A 25,459-nucleotide genomic window follows, 5' to 3' on the forward strand; every position below is an offset into this window, starting at 1 on the left:
TCACTTATGACACAAGTTCAATTAATTCCTAAATCTTCATTTTCCATTTTTTGTTGTATCAATAAGTACATGACTTAGCTCTCTTAAAATTCATATTATGTTTAAGAATTTTTAAAGGCTTTATTTCATTTGTTGTTTAATGAAACTAAATAAAGAATATGTTTTTCTCTTCCTTCTCTTCTCACTTCCCCAACCCCTCCCCATTTATCACTACCTCCATCTTTCCTTCTTACTTTATCTTGATTTAACTCTGGAGTACTTTCAATTGCCTTAAATAAGCAAAATGAACTAGTAGGGCTTATCATCTGTCCATTTATCCATTATCCATCCATCCACTTATACATTCATAAGGAAGTAATTTAATCTATTTGTAGATTTAAAATTTCTATAAAATCTATTTTTACTTATAAATATTTAGAGAAAAAACACATCTATATGTATATTTAATCTCAGTTTTTTCTGTAGTTATATTTTTAAAATAACATGTTTATACTATATCTCATTTCCCTGATAGGCTAGTGAATACCAGGCCTTCACATTCTGTATGAAGGTTTTGAATGAGTAGTAGAGGATTTAAAATATATTTTTAATTAATGTCCATTTTCAACCCTCCAACAATGCCTCTCCTCAAACCTGTGTGCCTCAGATCTTGAGCCTCTGTGGAGTTCTACCTCCCTCATAAACTCCTTCTCTCCTGCCATTTGGCTGTGGCTTCACTAAATCTATTCATATTCTTCCATGAGTTTTCTATTTTTTCCCAAATATGGGCAAGTTGATTTATTCTTTTATTTAAATTTAATTATTTCTTACCATTATATTTAAAGTTTCTGCAAGGAGGAGAAAACTCACAAGCAGCCAGCTAACCATCTTTAACTAGAGGCAACTCTGCTCTAGATTGTTATCAGAAGCAAAATACATGTTGGCTGATAGATCAATTCAAAGTTGGGTTCAAACACCCGTTCTATCATATTTAGTAGTCATGTGATATTTGGGAAATCATTTTGCCTGTTCAGGCCTTTATAATTTTATAATAAGATTAAATGTGTTTTATAAAGATATGAGAATTAGAGAATATACAGTGACTTCAATAAAGCTAGATATTATTTTAATAATTTTTGTTAAATAATTTTGTGAAAATGCAGTAAAATTTACATTTAGAATATTTCAGTCCCTTGTGTTAAATGATATTTATTCAAGGATATATCTGAGTTGGTAAAATAGCACATCAATCTTTGACTAAAGAGTTATAAATGATTTCAGATATTATCATCTTTACTGATAATTTAAACCAAAAGATCAAATATCTTGCCAGAGGTTTTATCTTAAATAATATTTCAGTATTATACACTCTTCAGTTGGATCATCTTATTAGCCAAGAAATTTTTGAGGAAACATTATAAATTTTCCAAATATCACAGATAGTTTTAAAATAAAAATATTTTTATTGATTTCAGAGAGAAAGGGAGAGAGAGAAAGATAGAAACATCAATGATGAGATAGAATCATTGATTGGCTGCCTCCTGCATGCCCCCTGCTGGTGATCGAGCCTGCAACTCAGGCATGTGCCTTTGACCTGAATGGAACCCAGGACCCTTCAGTTCCCATGCTGATGCTCTATCCACTGAGCCAAACCAGCTAGGGCCACAGATAGTTTTTGTCATATTAATTAAAATGGTATTCCACAATATTAAATTTCAAAATTTATTAACTCAAAATATAAATGTAAGTACAAGAATATCCTATATGTAGTTTATTTTATTTTAGGATATTTCTTTGAGACTAGGTTCTTTACAAGAATTGAAAAATATTTAACATAATTGTTGCTTTTTTTGTTTACATTTCTAAGTTGCTACTGTTCATTTATCTTAAATTACAATGAAAAGTGGTCATTATAAGTGTATTTTTATAGTATGCCTTTTGAGAATTGGATAATTGATTAAATAATCAGTTTATGAGTAACTTATACATGTGCATTTCCCCCTAAAATTCCACTTATAAAGGCTAGATATTATATTTTAACGTTGACATATTTTTTTGTTTCTTCACTTTTTGTTTCTTCTATTAGTACCTAGCATAAGTATTTGCATTTTAATTCTGACACATGATCATTAATGTTTGTGTTTTCTAGGTATAGCTTATTTGAGTGGAATGTGTAGTGAAAAGAGGAAATGTATTATTGCTGAAGACAATGGTCTGAATCTTGCATTTACAATTGCTCATGAAATGGGTCACAAGTAAGTAAAAATTCTGGCTACGGTAGCAGGACTTTACAATTTGAGTTATTGAGTTACTTGCATAGGTTTTTCTTTGTTTTTTAATCCTCACCTGAGGATATGTTTTTATTGATTTTAGAGAGAGAGGAAGGGAGAGAGAGAAACATTGATGTGGGAGTGATACACCGATCGGTTGCTTCCTGTATGCGCCAACTGGGTATCTAACCCACAACCTGGGTGTGTGCTCTGATGGGAAATTGAGCCACCTGGCCAGGGAGCATATATATTTTTTTCCTTTGGGCTCAAGCTTTTAAAAAATCAGGGAAATAAGAAGAGGTGGAGAAGACCTTCTAAATTTAGAAAGTGTCCTCTGAATATTGTAACCATTCCTGATAGGTTGAATAACATTTTATTACATTATTAAAATGCTCATCAGGACAGTAATTACATGGCATATGATTGATTTCACTACACATTTTCAAATGAAATAAACATTGCAATAATCATGGCACTACAAAGCTGTGTATTATTTAAAAATCTAAGTAAAACACTTTGAACAAGTTTAAATACTTCTAGTCTATAATGGTACCAATGTTTAATATTGCCCGACACAGAGTAAAGGAATTAATCTTCATGATTTAGGGATAATGTATTTGAAAGAGAATTAAACTGGATACATAATTAACATGTAACAGCATTAACTATGTCTCAGGCAGAATCTAAGCACTTGACATCAATTAGTTCATTTAAAACGAATAAAAAGAAAGCATCTCATTTTACAGATAATATTAATAATAACAATAAATAATTATTAATAGTAACACTTATATAGCACTTACTATGTGCCAGGCACATTTCTATGTGCTCTAGGGAAGTTAATTTACCTTTTCAAAGTTATAAAAACAGTAAGTGTTGGAGGAAGGATTTGAACTCAAGTCATCTAACGCAGGCCATTCCATTGTGAATTTCTTTGTTATCTGTTTGCTACTTTTGGGCCCTAAATCACTCATCAGTAAAATGGGGATAACATCTGTGTCATGAGGACTATGCACATATTTACAGTCAGTATATAATAGTATACATATTGTGAGTTAGGAAATCAGACTGAATGTTGACTGTTGGCTTTCCTACACGGTCACAGCATCAGCAGTACAAATGAAAAGTATTTTAATTGGACTCAGATTTAGTGAGGTCCTTCTCAGGGAAGTAGGTGATCATTATGGCGGCTTATTTGGTCAAAGACATATTTAGTTTGGCTGATGGTGTTTATAAAAGTGAATCAGTTGCCAGCATTAAAAAGTATAAATTTGACATAAAAAATTGAAATTCCAGACTTGGCAACACTAGACCCACAGTCCCATATGGCAACCATTCCTTGGAGCTGAGTAGCGTCTGTACCCCGCAGACTGGGCCCATCTTTCCTAGCTCATCGCAGGCTACAGCACTCTCCTATCAGACGTCCGGCTCACTTCATTTTCATTATGTGCCTGGACTATGTAGACAATGGAGTAAAGTTATGCTTGATTGATGTAAGAAAGCTTAGAAGACAACTTATATAGGATATAACAGTGTTTGATTAAAAAAAAAACCCACCTTTTTAATCAGGTAAATGAAGTATAGGAAAATAATCAAGACATAATTATACAGCTCAGTGAATTATCAAAAATTGAATATACCTGTGTGCTTATAACCTAGTCCAAGACATTATCAATGGTGATCAATTTTTGATGTGACTATTTAAATGTGTAGGTATGCTTTGAGTGTTCAGTTGAGTGCTTTAGAATGCAAGTTTGTTATTCAGAAAAGAAAAAAAAAGGAGATAGACTTTAATATGCAATGCAATAACCTCATTCAGTATTGCATCCCACATATGATAGGATTTAGAATTTTAATTCCAAAACAGTTTTTATAATTTAAAGATATTTTAATTTAATCGTACCAAGAAAAACTATGTGCATCATTAGAATGTAAATATTGAGAATAATGTTTAAAGGCAAGAAAAAAGTTATCATTAAAAAATTTTAAGACAATAAATGCAAATTAATCATAAATATAATTATAAATTAAAGGCACGTTTCTGAATACTTATAATTTTCACTATTAAGCCATGCATTAACAGCTTGATATACAAACAATCTGAATACATTTTTATACCACAGATGTTAAATGATTTTGTCAAGTACCCTGAATAGTAGGTTTACTTTCAAAAGTTATTTTACTTTTTAAAAACAGATATGTAAAATAACTTTATTCACTCGCTGTTGTATTCTTAAATGTATTAAAGGAACCAGCCACGATACATGTTACTTTATTAACATGTAAGGCTTGGTCAAGAACCTACAGCTACTTAAACACGAAACTAAATGATATGATTTAAGGAAAGGCCACTTCAACTTTATGTAGTAGAAACATTGCTTTATGACCAGGAACTCAGGTTGGAATGGCTAAAATGGTAGTAAAATATTATTTTACTTGACTTTTATAGAACTGTACCCAAAATCAATAGAGATGTGCCAAAGGTATGTGTAATGCTTGATGGATTAAGACCAGGACATGTGATATATGTTGAGCTACTTCATTGCTAAAAGTTCTCCTTACTAGTAAGTAAGAGTATTTGTCGTGAAAGTAGAGATTAGTGCTTTTTTTAAAATATATTTTTTATTGATTTTTTACAGAGAGAAAGGGAGAGGGATAGAGTGTTAGAAACATTGATGAGAGAGAAACATCAATTCAGCTGCCTCCTGCACACTCCCTACTGGGGATGTGCCCACAACCAAGGTATATGCCCTTGACCGGAATCAAACCTGGGACCCTTCAGTCCGCAGGCCGACGCTCTATCCACTGAGCCAAACCAGTTAGGGCAAGAGATTAGTGCTTTTTTAAAATATGTTTTTGTTGATTTTTAGAGAGTGTGAAAGAGAGAGGGATAGAGAGATAGAAACATCAACGAGAGAGAAAGATCGATTGACTGCCTCCTGCATGCCCCGCACTGGGGATCAAGCCAGCAACCCAGGCATGTGCTTTGATCAGGAATCACACCCATGACATCTTGTTTCATGGGTCGACACTCAGCCACTGAGCCACACTGGCTGGGCGAGACTAGTGCTTTCTTGATGCTAGATATTAGGAGACAATAGCAGTGAGAATAATGGTATCTTTATAAATAAATAAACAGGAGGGAGTTCATCTACATAAATTCAATGTAAGACATAATGCACAATGAAAGGAAAAATGTGGGTGAAAGCACTGAATTCTAGCCACTAGACCACCAGGGAGGGTAAAGGGCAAAGGGGGGTCAAATATATGGTGATGGAAGAAGATTTGACTTTGGGTGGTCAGCACATAATGCAATATACAGATCATGTATCATAGAAATGTACATTTGAAACCTATATAATCTTATTAACCAACTAGAGGCCCATTGCACGAAATTCCCCCAGCTGCTGGCACTGGCTTCCCTCTGGCATCCGGGACCTGGGCTTCCTTCTGGCCGCCAGCAGGCACCCGGGACCCAGGCTTCCCTCGCAGCCCCGGCTTCGTCGGGAAGTTTGTCCAGTCTAATTAGCATATTATACTTTTATTATTATAGATGTCACCCCAATAAATTTAATTTAAAAAGTGTTTAAAAAATGGAAAAAAAGAAAAGAGAATGTTAATATATACATATATATATATATCAGGAAAAGTTTCCATAGATGTTAGATCATTATATCTATGAATCCTGTGTATACACCCACACAAACATATCAATTGAGCTCTTTTGTTTTATTTTTTTAAATATATTTTTATTGATTTCAGAGAAGAAGGGAGCAGGAGAGAGATAGAAACATCAATGATGAGAATCATCTATCGGCTGCCTCCTGCACACCCCCTACCCCCTGCTGAGGATTGAGCCCGCAACCTGGGCATGTGCCCTGACCAGGACTCAAACCACCATCTTCTGGTTTCGTGGTTCAAAAGTGGATGCTCAACCACTGAGCCATGCTGGCCGGGCGAGCTCTTTTGATTTAGAAAGATGCGAGTATTGAATATTGAAAAAACAATTCTATCTATCTATCTATCTATCTATCTATCTATCTATCTAGATAAATAAATCTATCTATTTATCTATCTATCTATCTATCATCTATTTTTGAAGAGAAAAAAGATAACTAAATACTTATGGCATTAATCAGAAAATGGGGAAAATATAGAGCTCTTTTAATTAGAGGTGTAATTAAGAGTTAATTCCTTAAGTAAAACTGTTAAATTCTTGGTTTCTTTCTTTTAGGATTTCTTTCCCTTTTTGTTTTTTGTTTTGTTATTACTTCTTCCCCTATAGTTCCCTATATGGATCAGAAAAGTGGATCATATAATTCTGCACCCATAATTTTAAAATGGCAGAATGATTCCATTTAAACTTGTCAATTCAAGGATACCTTTATAATCACACATGAAATATTTCTAAATTGATTGTTTGTTGTATTGAATTTCATTTCTAGAAATTCCCAGAGCAACGCCATATATAGCTGGGAAAATCAATATGGGAAAAATCAATATGGGCCACCAAGGGGTGAGAATTTGAGTTATCAAAGAGAACAAAAAATCCTTCTTTTACTATTTCAAAGGAATCTTAAATAATGTCAGCAAAAATGTATCAAATTTTTCCCTTTGGAATTTATCAATTTAAAATACCTTAATGAAGTTATATTAAAAATGTTAGTTAGAATCATAGCAAAAGAAGAGAATTAAATGATTTTTGTTGTTGTTAATCCTGACTTGAGAATATTTTCCGTTGATTTTTTAGACAGAGTGAAACGGGGAGGGAGAGATAGAGAGAGAAACTTTGGTGTGAGAAAGACACATCGACTGGTTGCCTCCCGCAAGTACCCCAGCTTGGGCAGGGGATTGAGGTGCATGCCCTTGACTGGAATGGAACTGGAGACATTTCAGTCCATGGACCGATGATCTGTGCACTGAACCAAACTGGCTAGGGCAGAAATAAATGATTTTTACCAATGTTTTATGTTTCCCTTTCAAAATTATTTTTCTTTTTAAACAATAGGTTTGGGAAGTGATTATTTTTCTTGGAACCCAAAATTTCAAGAATGGAATATTTTATTTGGTGTTGAGTGTTTTTATACTTATGAAATAGGAATGAGATCTTCATTAATTTGCTGTGATAAGGACTAAAACTTTTTTTTATAAGTTAAAATATTCATGAATTTGACAGGGTTTGTTGAGTGCAATTTACTGTGATAAAGACTAAAACTTTTTTTATAAATTAAAATATTCATGAATTTGACAGGGTTTGTTGAGTGCATACATATACACACTCACTACATTTTATATATTTTATATGATCTTGATGAGCAGCAATTTGTTGGAGAAAGAAATTTTCCTTTGATTTTAAGCCACAATTTGTTATTAATATATTAACTGCAGTTAGTTGGATTATGGTGTTGGAGAAGAATGTCCCCAAGATCACCCTGAGGTTCCATGATTTACTAAAGGACTCACAAAACTCAGCAAATCAGTTTAACTCATAATTATGGTTTATTATAGCAAAAAGATGTAGATAAAAATCAGCAAAGGAAAAAGGCAGGGGGCAGGGTCCAGGAGACACCTGGCACAAGCTTCTACTTGCCCTTGCCCGTTGCACTTGTACAGACAGTGCTGAACGCTCCCAACCACAGTGTGTGAAAACATGCACAGAGGATTGCCAACCGGAGAAGCCAACCTGAGCCTGGTATCTAGGGTTTTTACTAGAGTTTGGTCATGTAGGCCTGACTGACCACCCACAAGGCAGGCCTTCAGTCTCCATCCGCCTCAGAGGTCAAGTTGGCTCAAGTCCTCCCCTCAAGTGACATTGCTTGTATAAACTAACCACATAAACAAAGATACTCCTACCAGGCAGGCTATCCAGAAGCTTAAAGGTTACCTCCCAGGGCCAAGCAAGGACCAGACCTTTCTTTGGAATGTGGAGGTTTTGGACCACCCAAACTCATGGAGTTAACTCTTTACCGCACATTTACACCATAATTTTGAAGTCTTAAAATATATTTGTTAGGTTGTTAAAGTCTATCTAGCAAAACTAATGTCTTCTGTTATCAGCAGGCATTGCACTAAATACTGGGTGTCCTTATCTAATCCAATCTCATGAAAATCTTGAGCTAAGTATTGTTATTGTCTGTTTACAGATGAGGAAACTGAAGTTAATAGAGATTAATTTTTTAGCATTTTTTTGTTTGATATTAAGGACATACTTTTTGATCAAATATATTGTTAAGATTTCCTCTTAGTTAATTTAATCTTGTTTTTTAATGTTTTTGACCAATAGATATTTTTAGTAGTCAAATCCCATATTTTCTTTATTATTTCTTCTATAGCTTTTTGCAATTAGAAGGGCTTCCTCATTATAAAATTAGGGGAACACATTTTTGTCCAGTTGTTTTATATTTTCTTCTCTCTCCTTTCCTTCTAGCCATTTAACATCTAGAATTTACTATAGTGTATGTAGTGAAGTTCTTGCCATTAAATTTTATTTTCTCAGTAATTGCTCAGTAAATGACCTTGCTATTCAAAATATGGTTGTGATGTGATAAGGAGCTATGCCAGAATACAGATGGTATATTTCCATAAAAAAGAGTTCACCTAATGGCAGCCAGGGCACAGACCACACTCTGAGTAACCCTATCATATAACACATTAACTCTAAGCTAGTGTTACATAGGAAGTCACATTTGAGTTGCTAAAGAGTAATCTTTTAATTTTAGCATGAAAGATGGTCTGTTCTTGAATCATATATTTCTGTCCTCATATATTTGTGAAGAACTTTTAGACACAAATCCTGGATGCAATCCATTGCAAATAATAAGTTGTTCTTTTGTACAAATATTTTGTGGGTGTTTGAAATTGTTTTGTTATATAAATATAAATATATACCACATATATATGTAATATATATGTGGTATATTTTTCTTTTTTGTTCTTTATATATTATATCTATTATACATATCATATCCTCTTTTCTTTAGGGCCACAAATATTTTAGTCCTTTTTGTGAATTCCAACCAAAAGTAAAATAACCCTTTTAATACTGGGTAAGCTTTTACTAAAATTAATTAATTATTCATTTTAATTAATGACCTAAGTTTTCAAATTAAGAAGTTAGAAAAATAATTTCTGTCCTCATATTTGTGAAGAACTTTTAGACACAAATCCTGGATGCAATCCATTGCAAAATAATAAGTTGTTCTTTTGTACAAATATTTTGTGGGTATTTGAAATTGTTTTGTTATATAAATATATACCACATATATATGTAATATATATGTGGTATATTTTTCTTTTTTGTTCTCTATATATTATATCTATTATACATATCATATCCTCTTTTCTTTAGGGCCACAAATATTTTAGTCCTTTTTGTGAATTCCAACCAAAAGTAAAATAACCCTTTTAATATTGGGTAAAATTAATTAATTATTCATTTTAATTAATGACCTAAGTTTTCAAATTAAGAAGTTAGAAAAATAACAACAAAAAGCAAAAGGAAGAAATCACAAAGAGTAGGAAACAATAAAAGAAAAATGCAATAAAATTGAAGACCAAAGCTAAAATTAGATCTGTTAAAAGGTAAATACAATTGACAAATATAAGATCGATAAAAAAGTTCACAATTCAACCATATTAGAAATGAGCAAAGGAGGCATAATACAGATGACAAAGATATTGAAAAGATACTAATATACGAAATATTTTCATGGCAACAAATTAAGAACAGGGGATCCCTGGCTGATGCATCATCCCATACACCAAAAGGTAGGGGGTTCAATTCCCTGTCAGGGTACATACCTAAGTTGAGGATTTGATCCCCAGTCAGGGCATGTACAGGAGGTAACTGATCTATGTTTCTCTCTCGCATCAATGTAAATGTTTCTTTCTTTCTCTCTCTCTCATCAATGTAAATGTTTCTCTCTCTCTCTCTCTCTCTCTCTCTCTCTCTCAAATTAGTTTTAAAAAAGCATATCTTTGGATGAAGAAAATATAACAACAAATTAAATAAAAAATTTTAAGAAAATCTGAGAACATAAAGCTCTATGATTAAAGAAATTGAATCAGCACTTTCCCAAAGAAAACACCGGATTTAGACATAGGAATTGGTTTAGAGATAAATAATATTGATATTAATCTAATTTTTCTAGAAAATGACAGAACATTCCCCAACTCATTATTTGAGGCTAATATTAATGTAATATAGAAATTAGAAAAGGACAATTATAAGAAGGAAAATTACAGCAGTTTTTATCTGAAAATGATATAGAAATGTTAAGAAGACCTTCAAATAAAATAGCAATGTATTAATAAACAAAGGTAATATAAGGGACCAGAGTTGCCTTTTAGATCAGGATAACAAAAGTCACATGTTTATTATTTTAAAATCTTAATCCCCACACTAAAAGATTAAAGGTAAAAACTACACCATCTCAGTAGATACAGAAAAAGTCCAATAAAATAAAATTTACTCATATATTTACCAAAGTTAATGGGAAACATCATTCTTAATGGTGAAATATTAGAAATTGCTTTTACAAAGGAAAAAACAAGGGTCTCACTATACCTGCTTCTGTTATGTATTGGGGGTCCAAAGAAAGACAGCATGACAGAAAAAATAAAAAGTGTAGGATGAGAGTGGAAGACAAAGGTATTTTAATTTGCAAATGATATGATTGCCTACATAAAAACATGATAGAATGTACAAGTAAAGTATGGAATTAATTGATGAGTTTAGTAAGATTATTGGATAGAAGATAAATATACAAAAATCAAATGTCAGAACAAAAATCCAAAATATCACTTTAAAAAAGGATATTATTTACTCTAGTAAATAGAAAACACAAAGTACTTAGGAATAAATCCAACAAAATATAGGAAACTCTATTCCCCTATTGAAATGCATTAAATTATCCCTGGCTGGTATGGCTCAGTTGATTGAGCATGATCCCGTACACTCAAAGGTCATGGGTTCGATTCCTGGTCAGGGCATCTACCTAGGTTGCAGGCTCAGCCCCCTGTACAGGAGGCAACTCATTGACGTTTCTCTCTCTCTCTCTCTCTCTCGCTCTCTCTCTCTCTCTCTCTCTCTCTCTTTTTCTCTCTTTCTCCTCCCTCCCTCTCCCTCTCCCTCTCCTTTCCTCTAAAATCAATAAAAGTATATTTTTAAAAAACTTAAAAAATGACTTGAGGTTCCTGGAAACTTGAGGTTCCTGGAAACTTGAGGTTCCTGGAAATTGCAATAAATATACCATCACAGCTTCTCTTATGGAAGTTGGCAAAGTATTTCCAAAATTTATATATAGATGCAAATTGCCCCAAAACAGCCAAAATATTGGAAAAGGAATAGATGAAGATGGAGGCAAAGACAGAGGAAGACGGGGAGGAGAATCATCTGTGAATCTTGGACTACTATGGAGATCAAGGACTATTATGAAACTATGGTAGTTAAGACATTTCGACATTGATGCAGATATAGAGAGTTAGAGCAAAAGAATACAATGCAGAGTGTGAATAGGGTTAGTGTTATATATGGAAACCTGAGGGCTAACCGTGGTGCCATTGCAGACCAGTAGAGGTAGTTGACTATTCAGAAATATGTGATGGTGCACCTGGTTTTCCACATGTATAAAAATGAAATTAAATACCTTCTTCATATCATTCCTAAAAATCAACTTCAGGTAAAATAAAGAGTGATAAATCACAGATAGCACTTTTAAGAGAAAACATATGAGACTATCTTTAGGACTTCAGGGTTGAAATGATTTCTAAAACAGCACACTTTTTGTGAGTCCCGTTTTAGAAGACAGAGGAATGAGATCTGATAGAGAAGTCTGACATGGATCTCAGGATTGGTCTTGTCCAAATTTCTTATTTATGTGATGTTTCCTTTAATACTTAAGTTATATTAGATTGCATAACACACGCATAGACACATACATCTATAGTATGTATAAACACATCATAACATATTTGTTTTTATGAAAATATTTCATATTTTTATAATGAAAATAAAACTAGAAAGGAGTGGCAAAATGAGCATTATTTGTGTAATTGGAAAACTCAAGGCAATCTAAAAAATACCTATTATAATAATAAAAATGTTTTATTGGCCTGTTACAAAACTACATAAAAATTTTTGCTTTCCAATGCATAAACAACAGCCACTTGAAAACTATTAAGAAAGAAAATATAATAAATGTATATTAAAGATAGCAAAAAATAAAATAAAAATTTAAAAGATAAAATACCTAGGAATATACTTACACAGGAATGTACAAAACTTATAAAAAGAAGAATTTATAACTACACAGAGAGTCATAAAAGTGGTTTAAATAAATGGAAAGACATTTCCTGGTTTGGAATAGGAACAGTCAATATTATAAAATGACAATTATCTATATATAAATGTAATGTGATCTGCCCAAAAATGCAAATAGAATTTTCATTTCTTTTTTTTATTAGACTTACTGATTATAGAGTCCATATGGAAAAATCAACATAAGAAATTCCTTGTTAAAAAAAAAAGAAATGGTGGGAGGAGAAGAGTGAATGTTATCAGATACTACATTTCATAGTACATAAAGCAGTTTATGCTTATGCTTGAATATGCAGACAAGTCAATAGAAGAGTAAAAAGAATTCCATTTATAAGCAGGAAATGCTGTGGAAATGTAGTATATACTAAAGGCTGCACCTATAATCATTAGTGGAGGAAATGAATTAGTAACAAAAGTAATAGGAATTTGATTCTGTACCTTAGACATTACATCAGAACACACCAAAATGATTCTGTACATTGAGATATTTTGTTTTGTTGGCTTTTTTCTTTCTTTCTTTTTTTTTTTTTTAGTCTAATAGGGAATGTCTATTATTCTAGATATGAAATCTATAAACATTCAAGGACAAGTCATAAACTTAACAACTCAAAATTAAATAATCAGAAAAAATACAATAATCAGAAGATAAACCACTAGCAGTGAAAGTATTTGCAACATGTGACAAAGTAATATTTTCCTTAATATAAAAAGAGCTCTTACAAATCAATACACAAATGACCAAAGTCCCATTTGAAAAATGGCAAAGAATATAACCACACAACTCATAGAGATGTATCCAGGGCTTATATAAAATAATTTTAGCATCATTCATAGAATGCCAGTTCAGACCACAAAGCAATTCTACTTTCACCTCTCAGATTACATAAATCTGTACAGATGAATCCATACTTAACTCCCACTATAAGGACCAGTTGCTTCCCTTGGCAAGAAAACTTCCTGCTCCTTCCCCTCATTTTTTTACTCTTCCTTAGATCATTTTTCCAGCGAAGTGCTCCATGGGTAGGCTAAATCCCTTAATATGTGTTTTTAGAGGTCCTATGTAGTTTCTGTTTCTAATTTTTTCACAGATGCTGCTTTACATTATTTGTATGATTGATTATTTGCTGTCTGATTGGAGTGTGCTTCCTGAGGACAGAGGCTGTGTCTTGTTTGTGTTGTGTATTGTTGTTGTCATTTAACATTGTGTCTCTAACACCTTTCATATGTGCCCAATAAATAGCTGTTAAGTGATGTTTTGATAATAGTGTAAAGTGAATGAAAAGTGTTGGAATGTGTGGGAAAACATATTACATTTTTGAGAGGAGTATAAAGTGGTGCACTATTTTTGGAGGCCATCTGGCAATAGTTATCCAAATTTAAATAGAGGCCTGGTTTTGACTAGTTTTAGCTCATTTTGCCAGCTTGAGTATAGCACATTTTAAATTATAACTTAATTGATATTTGTTTTTCTTTGTTTACTAGAGTGATTAGACATCTCATCTTTTTCTGATTTGCTAAATTTAGCCCCATTATGTAAAAATAACCAATAATTATAAGGACTTAAAAATGGTCACTATTTTACGTTATTAAAACTTTATTTTTTGATCATTTAGTATCTGATGGCTCACAACTTTCTTTTCCTAACTATAAAAAGTGCCCTTTTAAAAATATGTCATATTCTTGAAATAATTCATTCTATGGGCATAAAGTTGTGGACAGAATTGTTTGTCTTGAAATCAATACATGACATGGTTTTGTAATTTGACATTAGCACATTTATAAGAATTTATACTTGTAATGGTGTCTGGAAAATGAAAAAGCTCTAGCACAGCGGTTCTCAACCTGTGGGTCGCCAACCTGTGGGTCGCGACCCCTTTGGGGGTCGAACGACCCTTTCACAGGGGCCGCCTAAGACCATCGGAAAACACATATATAATTACATATTGTTTTTGTGATTAATCACTATGCTTTAATTATGTTCAATTTGTAACAATGAAATTGGGGGTCACCACAACATGAGGAACTGTATTAAAGGGTCGCGGCATTAGGAAGGTTGAGAACCACTGCTCTAGCAGATTTCTATATTTTTAAAAATTAAAAGAAACTGCGTTAAACTTACACAATTTATTCACTGAGAATCTCATATGATAATTAGATTGCCTACTTTTTAGAGACGTTGAGTGGAGAAAATTTTATAAGTTAGGGGAAATCTCTTAACAAATCATGTCATAAAAACATACAGCATTTTTTGATATGAGCAAAACACGTGTTTTAGGGTTTTATTTTTATTTTTTGAACTAGGGGGAATATATATTATTAATATATATATTATTAAACTTTGGCACAGGGACATGGCTTTTCCACTAAATTGGCAATTCAGGAGTTGTTTTTTTTTTTTAAACGGAGAGGCTAATGAGGTAATAAATATGCAAAGTTAGCTCCTTGAAGGCAATATATATTTGGGACACCTGCTAAAGTTTTATACCAAAGTACCAAGAATATATATGGCCCGATTATTAATATATATATTATTAAACTTTGGCACAGGGACATGGCTTTTCCACTAAATTGGCAATTCAGGAGTTGTTTTTTTTTTTTAAACGGAGAGGCTAATGAGGTAATAAATATGCAAAGTTAGCTCCTTGAAGGCAATATATATTTGGGACACCTGCTAAAGTTTTATACCAAAGTACCAAGAATATATATGGCCCGGCCGGTGTGGCTCAGTGGTTGAGTGTGAACCTATGAACCAAGAGGTCATGGTTTGATTCCTGGTCAGTACACATGTCTGGGTTACGGGCTCAATCGATTGCGGGAGGCAGCCGATCAATGATTCTCTCTCATCATTGATATTTCTATCTCTCCCTCCCTCTCTGAAATCAATAAAAATATATTAAAGAATATACGTCTGTGACTAATAAGCCTTTGAAACCAATGAGATTTACTCACGTACTCTGCTGGATACTGTGCCAAGGATAGAACCAAGGGCTAGGTTATAAGTTTGCATCTTCAGACATCCGCATTTCTGTGATTGGCACCAATAATGTTACCATTTCTTTAGCTGAGACATCAGAAACATTTTTAACTCTTTCTTCCCCTAATTCTTTCCATAATCAGTTGCCACATTCTCTTCACTCTTCATCTGAAATAGCTATCTCATCTGTCCATTCCTTCTCCTGTCATTCCTCCAGGTTTGGACTATTGCAGTATCTACCTCACTGGTCTCCTTGCCTTGCATGTCATCTTTCTGATCTATCTCACTCATTAGTGGTCCTCATGGTCCTCATCTTCAGTTTAGAAATCTTTATTGCCCTTACTATCTAATTAATGAATTCCGAATTCCTTACCCTTAGGTTCTTAACTTTTATAGAGTGGTCCCAATCTACCTTTCTGACTTTATAACCCACTTCACTATTTCATGAATGGAAACAGTCCATAATTTTCAAATTTTTTGTCTTTATTAATGCTTTTCCTTATCCCAACTCCGAGCCCTCCTTTCAGTTTTACTCACCCATTAACAACCAACATAAATGCTGTCACTCTCGGGAAATTAGAACTGAAAGTTCGGCTGGAAATATATTTTATTTTTAAATTTGCACTGTTTATTATAAATACCACTCACCACTTAGTTTCTAATATGTACTGATTTATACTGCTATCTTCACACACACACACACACTCCCACACACCCTACTAGATAGCAATCTCTCTGAAAATAGGATTTCTGTCTAATACATTTTTTCTCGGCACGAAATTGAGTGCATTGTACATTATAGGCACTAAAACATTTGTTGTGTGAATGAATAAACATTTGTTGTACAAAATATTTATCTTTTGGACAATCATCTTGAGATACAGAGTAGAAGGTAATTGAATTCTCGAAGAAGAGAAGAGGAATTAGTTTGTCAAAGAATGCAATTGCCTGACTGAGTAAAAGAAAATATGACTATACAAATAACTATGGTGAAATATTTTTCCTTTTTGGTACATGCTATTTGGAATTCCTATATAAAATAAGCTGTGGAAATAAAATAGTTAAACTATGTATTGGTTATTATAAGTCTACTTTGAAGTCTGGTTGCAAGGTCCTATCCAATTAATTCATGTAAGTCCTAACATCATGGGTTTTGAAGGATCAAATCCAGCAGTTTTAGCAATAGGACCATTGACTCTAAAATTCTGCTAATTCAATAAGAAGCTAGCATATGCCCTAGGAGGCATCCTGCCAAACATAAATTTGGCTGGTCTCAGCTTGCTGCAGGAGTACTTTTTAGAAGAGAATAAAATATTTGCCTTTTATTTTGCATTGATATGCATCAATAGATCTACTAGAACTAGAAGATATATTCTAAGTGGAGAGTAGACAGACAGTAAGAAGTAAATAAGAAATGAGGATAAAGGCAATGCCTCCTCATCTAGGATTATTAGGGTGGGAAAATATGAAATAATAACAGATTGCTGTAAGTAAATAAAAATAAATATACTCTTACCTCTGGAAATCCATTGCTCCTTAAAATGTTCAGAATTAATTATTCTGTTAATAATGCTCCTTAACCCACTGGAATTGGGAATGGCTACATGTAAATTTCCTGCCCCCTCATTTTACTCTTTAGAATTCCGTATGGCAGAATCACAAGTATCTTCTTCTAGCACACATGCCTTAATTAGTGTTAGAAACTACTCATTGGGCAGATGAGAGAGAACGTGTATTAGGGAAATGCAGACTTGGACCTGAATTCTTGTTCCAGCTATTCACTGAATGAATGTTAGGCAAATCCATCTATCTGAACTAATTTTCTTCATCCCTAAAATTTGGATACATTTTCCTTTCAAGGTTCTTTATTAGATTGGTAATGCCCTAATTGCATGGCGCAGTTGTTAAGACATAATACAGAGTGAATGAATAAGAAGAATAATTAGTCATATTATAATTTTTTACAAATGCTTTTATGTAAAATTGAGCTTTTCGGCCTCCAATGGCCGTACATTCAAGGAGTGATTTAATATCCTGCTGAATTCTTATTGGATTGGCAGATATAGATCACAAATATAGAGTTTGTATTTGATACTTTATTTAGACCATGATACCAGTTATAGTTGTAAGGAGTTTGTCCAAGTTAATAGTGATAGTGGGACTTGAGCCAGTATAGATGTGTCTGCACTCCCACACAAGGTTCTCTTCAAATGTAGGTTTGGATGCCATAGTATCATAGAAGAGGGAAAAATCACCCAGTTAAAGAATAACCTTACAAGAATTGGTCTGTTTGCATTTCTCTAATATATCCTGGTAAATGTATGCTCTAGAGCAGGGGTGGGGAACCTTTTTCCTGCCAAGGGCCATCATTTGCTTAATATAATTCACTTCACATAAATGCATGTTGCTATGAAAAAAGCTCCTAGATTTACTGAATTTGAAGTCCCGCCTGCAGTTGCCTTGGCAGGACAGACCAGATGATTTCGTGGGCCGTATATGTGGCCTGCGGGCCGGATGTTCCCCACCCCTGTTCTAGAGTAAGGCAAGCAACCTTGACTGAGCAGAATATCTGTAGACTTTTCAGGCTACGGTTTCTCTAAGCCAGTAAGAAGCCACATTAGTTTCAACTTTTCATCACATTTACAGAATATTTAGTTGTATTGTCTGTAGACATTTATTTAATTAGGTAGATTCAAGGAATTAAAAAGAAAATAGGACAGTTCTTGGTCTCTGAACACAAATTCTAGGTGATGATAGTTTATATATATCACTTAAAATTCACCAGAAATAGAAGGTAGTTCTGATATATCTTACTTGCCATATATTTGAAGGGCACAGAAGTTTAGGATTGTGAGAAATATACACTAGGATTTTTGAAGCATCCTTTATGCAGGAAGGTGTTAAAATTGAGTTGTATTTATAAATACAGATAAGCTGGGGAAAGCATTCTGAAGGAAAGCACTGTGCAAAAGGTAGGCTGGAATGAACTGTTCCTGTGAAAATTAGATTGAAGTCAGTTTGCAGATTGTTTGAAAAACAGGATAAGAAGATCATTGGTTCATCCGATGGGTTCAGTTGGCCGGGCCATCATCCAGTACACCAAAAGGTTGTGGGTTTGATTCCTGGCCAGGGCACATACCTAGGTTGTGGTTTCAATGGATCCCTGGTAGGGTCGCTTGCAAGAACAATCAGTTGATGTTTCTCTGTCTCTCTTTCTCTTTCCTTCCTCTCTCTCTAAAAATCAATAAGCATATCTTTAGGTGGGGATTTTTTAAAAAGTCCATTGGTTCTCTGAATTTTAAGTAAGAATTATCTATAAAATGTATTAACATAGTTTCTTGGGCCTTATCTCTAAATATTCTCTTGCAATCAGTTGGAGTAGGGCCCAGGAAGCTGCATTGTCACTAACCCAACATCATCACGCCCTCAGGTTCTGATGCACACAGTTCACATTTTCAGTAAATTGCTTGTCAAGGAAAATGAAAAGATTTCGCCTAGGAAACTAGTTTGTGTATTAATGTATTTCTAAGAAACTAAAGTAATTAAAGCAATGTGAAGAGTTAGGGGGCCGGAGTCAGTGAAGTAGACATTACAATCCAGGAGAGAAGAGAATTAGCACTTGTCAGGGTTGACAGTAGGAGTAGTGTGAAGGGAGGGAAGAGAGGAGAGTTTTAAGGAATGTAGAACTAACAGGATCCAGGCATTTATTAGCTGCTTAAGGGTAAGAACTGGATCTTATTCATTTTCATGACTCCAGCTGTGTGCCCACATATAGTGGGTTCTCAACAAGTGTTTGTTGAATTGCTTGATAAGCCTGTTACATGATACACAGCAAAGTAAAGAGGAATCTTTTTGTATCTCTATATTTAATTAACCTCTAATATTTTTTACCTTGTTGCTAACTTGCTTTTAATTGGCTTTTGACTTGCAATAGAGGTACATATTTAATTGTTTTGTGCAAGTTGAAATAATTGAAATAAAATATGAAAAGTAATGAAAATATCTTGTATTTTTAAATGTTAGTCTTTTTCCCATGAACACACAGCAGTGGACTTACATCAAATCCGATATAGCCAATGAATTGTATGAAATTAAATGTGATTTTGTGGAAATACAATCCACTTCCAGTTAGATATTGCTATAATTAGTTTCTTTTTAAAATTGATTCTTCCATATAATATGTGGCTTTTAGTGGGAAATAATGTATCATGATAAAATGGTTAATGTGTTCAACACAAACTTACTCTTTTAAAATATTGATCTTTTAAAAATTATCCAAAAAGTGTGAGTGAATTTATATATGTTCTCTTCTGTAGCTCTTTAACCATCCAAGGGACCATCTTCACAATCCGAGGGCCTCTCCCTCCAGCTTTCCACAGGATATCACACAACTGCCTGGCAGGGAGTTTTAAACAAGTTGAGAAGTTTTATAAGATAAAAATATTTTTTCAGTTGACTTGACAACCATGTACAATGTTAGTGGAGAGTTTATTTGCCCAAGGCTCTTTGTCAAAATGAATTTAAACTGAGATTATTAAAATGTAGCTCAGTCGCACAGTGTGAGGAGAAGTGTTGCTAATGTCTCACTTCGAGATGCATACAACTTGGTTGTGGGACTGTATGTGCATTTCTGCTACCAGAGAGGAGACATTTGTAATATAAAACAATAAATCATTCACACTAATTGAGAGTTTTGATCCAGAAAGAGAAGCACCTCCTCTTTTTTTAAAAAAAAAAAATCTCTAATTTTGGTGGTTTAGAGGTCTCTCAACTTGACCTACAGACTGCCTGGGTCTGAGTCACAGCTCCACTATTAATTAACCTCAGTGCCTTCCTCATCTGTAAGATAGAAGTCATGATAATGGAAACATTATGAGAATACTGTGAGGAGTAAATGATATCATCATTGTAAATGATTAATATAGTGGCTGGAACAGATAAAGGTTCACAATTAATTGTCTTATTTCAAATGCGTAGAATCAGGACTAAGCAATGTCTCCTGATGACAGGTCCAGATGCGTGGTAAAAAGCCCTGTCCCAATTTAATGATAATCTTTTTTTGTTACAAGTTAAATAGCTTTAGGAAAATTTAACTAATGGTAAACAATGCTTGAATCACCAGCTCTCTCCGTGGCTGTAGCTAATTTCTTACATGAGAATCAAGATCCCAAAAGGAAAATGCTCATCTGGATGAGAAGTTGTAATCTTCCCAATTTAGAAAATCGCATTACACTACTTCGGGAGAATGTCCAAATTGCCAAATCTTGGAAGCAGTTCCTCTTCTTCTCTCAAATGGACACATTATTTAAGAAGTTTTATTATTTCTGAGAAAGATCAATTGTCTTTCAAAAATAATAGTATTTGTGTATGGTTCAGAGGACTGCACACCACCGATGGAGGGGCCGAGCGTGTTCCATGTGGCCAGTGCCTGTGGTTATGAGGGTCACCCGGCGACACTGCTCAGCTGGGCTCTGTGGTGGAGGGCACAGCGGTGCTGGCAGGGGCTGTGTCAGAACCGTACAGTTAGAAATGCACTGAGGATTCTTTATCCATCCAAGAGATTGTGCCATATTTGCAATTTCTTGTTTTAATTTAACATTGGAACAAAGTAAGTTCTTGTCCTTATTCTGTTCTTGGTTTTCCTTAAGTCCACAACTTTCACCAAAGTCAGCAAATACAACCGCTTACCTTTAATGATTATCTCTAATGATGTTTATCGCTTTGTGTTTTTCGACAAATTCAAACAATAAGATATATTTCTCTGATTTACTGCCCCAATAAAAAGAATAGTTATGAATTCCTACTATAATCCAGCACTGTGCCAGGCATTGTACATCATCCCCATGCAAACGTCACAGCCAGTCAGTGAAGTATTTTAAACAGATGAGAAAACAGAGGCACATTTATTTCTTTGTTATTATTTAACTTGCCTCTGTTCACATGAATAAGGAGATACAGAATTCAAATCTCTAACTCCAACATTTTTCACTCTACCCCTAGTAACTGAGCTGGTCCATACCTGCTTGACAACATCTCTTATTTTTCCTCTTTGTTTTCAAAGTATGAGAAACACACATCTTCTTATTCTCTCTATTAATCATCCTTTTAATGTGTGTTGATACAGGCCCTATTTAAAGGCATTAATTAGACTAGGAAAGATAAATGTGATTCATCATATAGCTAATTTTTTTAACACTAAAAGTCAAAAAATGATATTCAATAAAGTGTTTTTAGTTTCATTTAGACTATAATTTTTATAGTCTTCAAAGATAGGAAACATAGTGAACTTGTTACTCCATTACTCTTATTCATTAATTAATTCCATCTATAGAATTTTCTTTCAAAATATATTGAGTATAATAATTTTTATTTAAATTCTTAATTTATCTTAATGAAAATATAGTTTGATAGTCTTGAGAATTTTTTTATTTGAGAAAATGTAGTCTACTTGTGTTTTTCCTTAGCAACTTCTATCATAATTCTTTTATTAGTGTTTTAAAACACACTACAGATATTCTTGTTATTCACAATTTTTCATTCTGAAAGGTTATTCCCTAGATCAAAACACAGTGAGAAAAGGGCAGTTTTTAGACATATTCAATTTAAAATTATTTTAGTACATTTTAAGTCAGATTTTTAGAATGGAATTCCAACCTAACAAAGATTCAGAATTCAACAGGAAAACTAAAGACGGCCATGAATGTCGTTTCCCAGAGACAGTTTGTGTTATCTGAAGAGTGGAAGAAGATGGTCCAATGAAGCACACAGTGAAAATGATAGTTTAATGTGGTTGTGGATGTGATATAATGTATGAATAAAGGATCTACAGTCCAGAGAAGGAATCTCAGTTGACCAAATAGAAATTTACTACTTCTATGTGTCTCATACAAACTACCATGTGAAAAATATATCTATAGATGACTTCCATATAGGTGAACTAAGTATATTATTTGCTAGGTTGATTGGGAAAATGATTTTTACTAAATAGAAATATAACAACATTTAAAAAATCAATCAATCTGAAATCTGACTTTATTTTGAACTTTATAACGAATTTCTCTCCCATTATTGTAAGTCTTTAGCTGTTATTTAATTGCAGTTTTAAAAAAGCTAAGAATACTTATCTAATGTAATTTTAAAATTTTAATTATATTTCGAATCAGCATGGGCATTAATCATGACAATGACCACCCGTCATGTGCTGACGGTCTTCATATCATGTCTGGTGAATGGATTAAAGGACAAAACCTTGGTGATGTTTCATGGTCCCGATGTAGCAAGGAAGATTTGGGAAGATTTCTAAGGTACTGAGGTCACTTACTGATGTTGTGTTGTGAATGATTCTGTGTGCCTGCTTCCTCTGCCAGCCAGCGAAGGTGGCATGGCAGAGCAGGACACCAGATTGGGAATCAAGGCACTTGGTCCCAATTCTGGCTCTTCCACGGTCTCATAGTGTGGATTGGGACATATTATTTAACCCACCTGCTTCTTAGTTTCCACATTTTTAAATTAAACATTGGGCAAGATGATTTGTAAGGTTGAAAAATTATAAGGATTTAAAAAATCTGTGACAGTCTCTAATTCCCTCTTCAGAATTTCGCAGTGGGAACATTCTCATTGCTCATCACTCAGCACATCTCTTGTCATCACAAGGCACCACTTTAACCAAAGCTGCACCTTTTCATTGAGATGCTTCTGCACTCTGACTCTTTTTTTCATTACTGCATAGTTTTCATCATTACAAACAGTCCTCGATTCTCCTCCTTTCCACCTTCAACAGCAGTAACATGTAGCTTTCACCTGGTTGGAAAAATAAGTGAAAAATATTATTATTATTTTAATTTTCATTTTAAAGCCTATGTTCTTTAATTATCCTTTTGATCATAAAAGAAGCAGCTGAAACAGTGAGCAAAAGTAGTAAGAGAGGGTTGCTTAAAGTATCCAAAAGTCTAAGTAAGAAATATAGAAACACCTAGTTAGCTAATTTTACTGCACTGAGAAATTTAATTCATTTTTACATACCATTTAAATTAGAAAGCCTATGTTTTCTGCTAAATCTACTAAAACATGTATTACATTGCCATAATTCTGCTCTGAAATATGTACAATATATTCTGTGCACGCTCTTTGTTGTGATGGTATAGCCACAGCGCTCTGAGCATGTCATATGAACACACTAGGTCACTGTAGCAGCAGCCCTAATGGGTTTCTAAGGAACATGGGAACATGTGTGATTTTGTTTGGCTGCCCTCACATGAATCAGGATTATGATAAAATTAAATGTCACCTCGTAAATGGAATTGTATTATAGTGTCAAGCACAAACATATTTGTACTATGCATACTCACTAGAGAATGCTTTCTATAGATTCTTTAAATCCCTGAATGTAGTTAATTTTTTACCTTCACACATTGCTTTTGGACAAGCTAATTTCTGAGTCTGCGCTTCTCTCGTCATCTTATAAATGTGTAAAATAGTAAAGCCATCTCAGTGTTATGTAGATTAGCTGAGTTAATCCAAAAAATTCTGTTATCTTGAACATTATTATCATTATTAGGATTATCTTAAATGGAAATGCTTATAAATAAATGTCAGACCATATTTTTCATCTTATGAACTATTTCCTGTTGCATGCTAATGATAACAACTTTTTACAGTAAATTCAAAATTTTACACATATCTGCATATTGTCAGGTCAAAGGCCAGTAACTGCTTGCTACAGACAAATCCCCAGAGTGTCAATTCCGTGATGGTCCCCTCCAAGTTGCCAGGGATGACATACACCGCTGACGAGCAATGTCAGATTCTTTTTGGGCCACTGGCTTCCTTTTGTCAAGAGATGCAGGTAAGGGTTGTATCCAGGTGGGATTTGTAAAGTGTACGTTCGCATTCATTGTTTAGACTTATTGATTAGAGGAGGGGAAGATGACTTTATTTTAGAGTTTGTGGCTCAAAATCACCCCAATCTTAGAAAGCAGGATTTTCTAAGACAGTGGTTCTCAACCTTGGCTGCACATTAGAATCACCTGGGAATCTTTTTAAAATCCTGATTTCTGGGCCTCATCCTCCGGAAATTCTGTTTCTTTGTTATGGGGTGGGGCCACAACATTAGTAACAAAGAAACAATTTCCAAAGGATGAGGCCCAGAAATCAGGATTTTAAAAAGATTCCCAGGTGATTCTAATGTGCAGCCAAGGTTGAGAACCACTGCTCTAAGAGAAGTTTTCTGCATTTTTCCCTGAGCACTTTGGCGCTGATAGAAATAAGGTGTGGGCATTTAATTAATAAGGAATGACCGTCGTTAAAACTTTTCCTTCTAAGCCACACTCCACTATGAGAAGTGGAAATATTGTTTTTTATTTATTTATTTTTATTGTTGACATGGTTACAGATGATTTTAGAGACTCTTAGAGCTAAGAGGTTGGACTTGTGTGATTTCAAAATCTTATTCTGTACTAACCTTGAAAATCTTCATTTTGATCCCAAATTAGTGCAGCATGTAAAGTGTAGGAACTAGGTAGGTAGAGAGATAAATAAATAGAGTCGTTGAAGAGGTTACTTACAAATTCAGTCTCTGATCTGACAAATATTTATTGAGTTCCAACTACTTTCCAGACACTGCTCTGTGCACTAATAACACAGCAGGAGACAAAGACCCCCACCTTCATGGAGCATACATTTTAGTTGGGGAAACAGACAGAGAGCTAATATATATAATATGTCAGTTGGGGTAAGTGTTTTAGAGAAGTATAAACTCAGGGAAGAAGTATCGGGAATACAACCTGGATGGGAGCATAGGAATGGTGCTGTTTTATATAGGGTGATCTGGGAAGGCTTCCTGTAAAAGGTGACACTGCAGGGGTGGGGAATGTCTGGCCCGAGGGCCATGTAAGGCTGCCCAATCATTTGGTCAGGACC

At 34.0% G+C, this 25,459-nt stretch overlaps 1 protein-coding gene across 1 annotated transcript in view; it reads left to right on the forward strand.

Moving 5' to 3' along the window:
- The window catches only part of ADAMTS19 (ADAM metallopeptidase with thrombospondin type 1 motif, 19), a 178,231-nt gene that overhangs the window by 61,373 nt on the left and 91,399 nt on the right, over positions 1–25,459 (forward strand). Inside the window, exons 7-9 of the mRNA XM_005865612.2 lie at positions 2,129–2,234; positions 22,705–22,845; positions 24,236–24,386. Coding sequence (XP_005865674.1) covers positions 2,129–2,234; positions 22,705–22,845; positions 24,236–24,386 — 398 coding nt within the window. The remainder of the gene's footprint in view (positions 1–2,128; positions 2,235–22,704; positions 22,846–24,235; positions 24,387–25,459) is intronic.

This window comes from Myotis brandtii, unplaced genomic scaffold (assembly GCF_000412655.1).
Source record: "Myotis brandtii unplaced genomic scaffold, ASM41265v1 scaffold208, whole genome shotgun sequence".
NCBI lineage: Eukaryota > Metazoa > Chordata > Mammalia > Chiroptera > Vespertilionidae > Myotis > Myotis brandtii.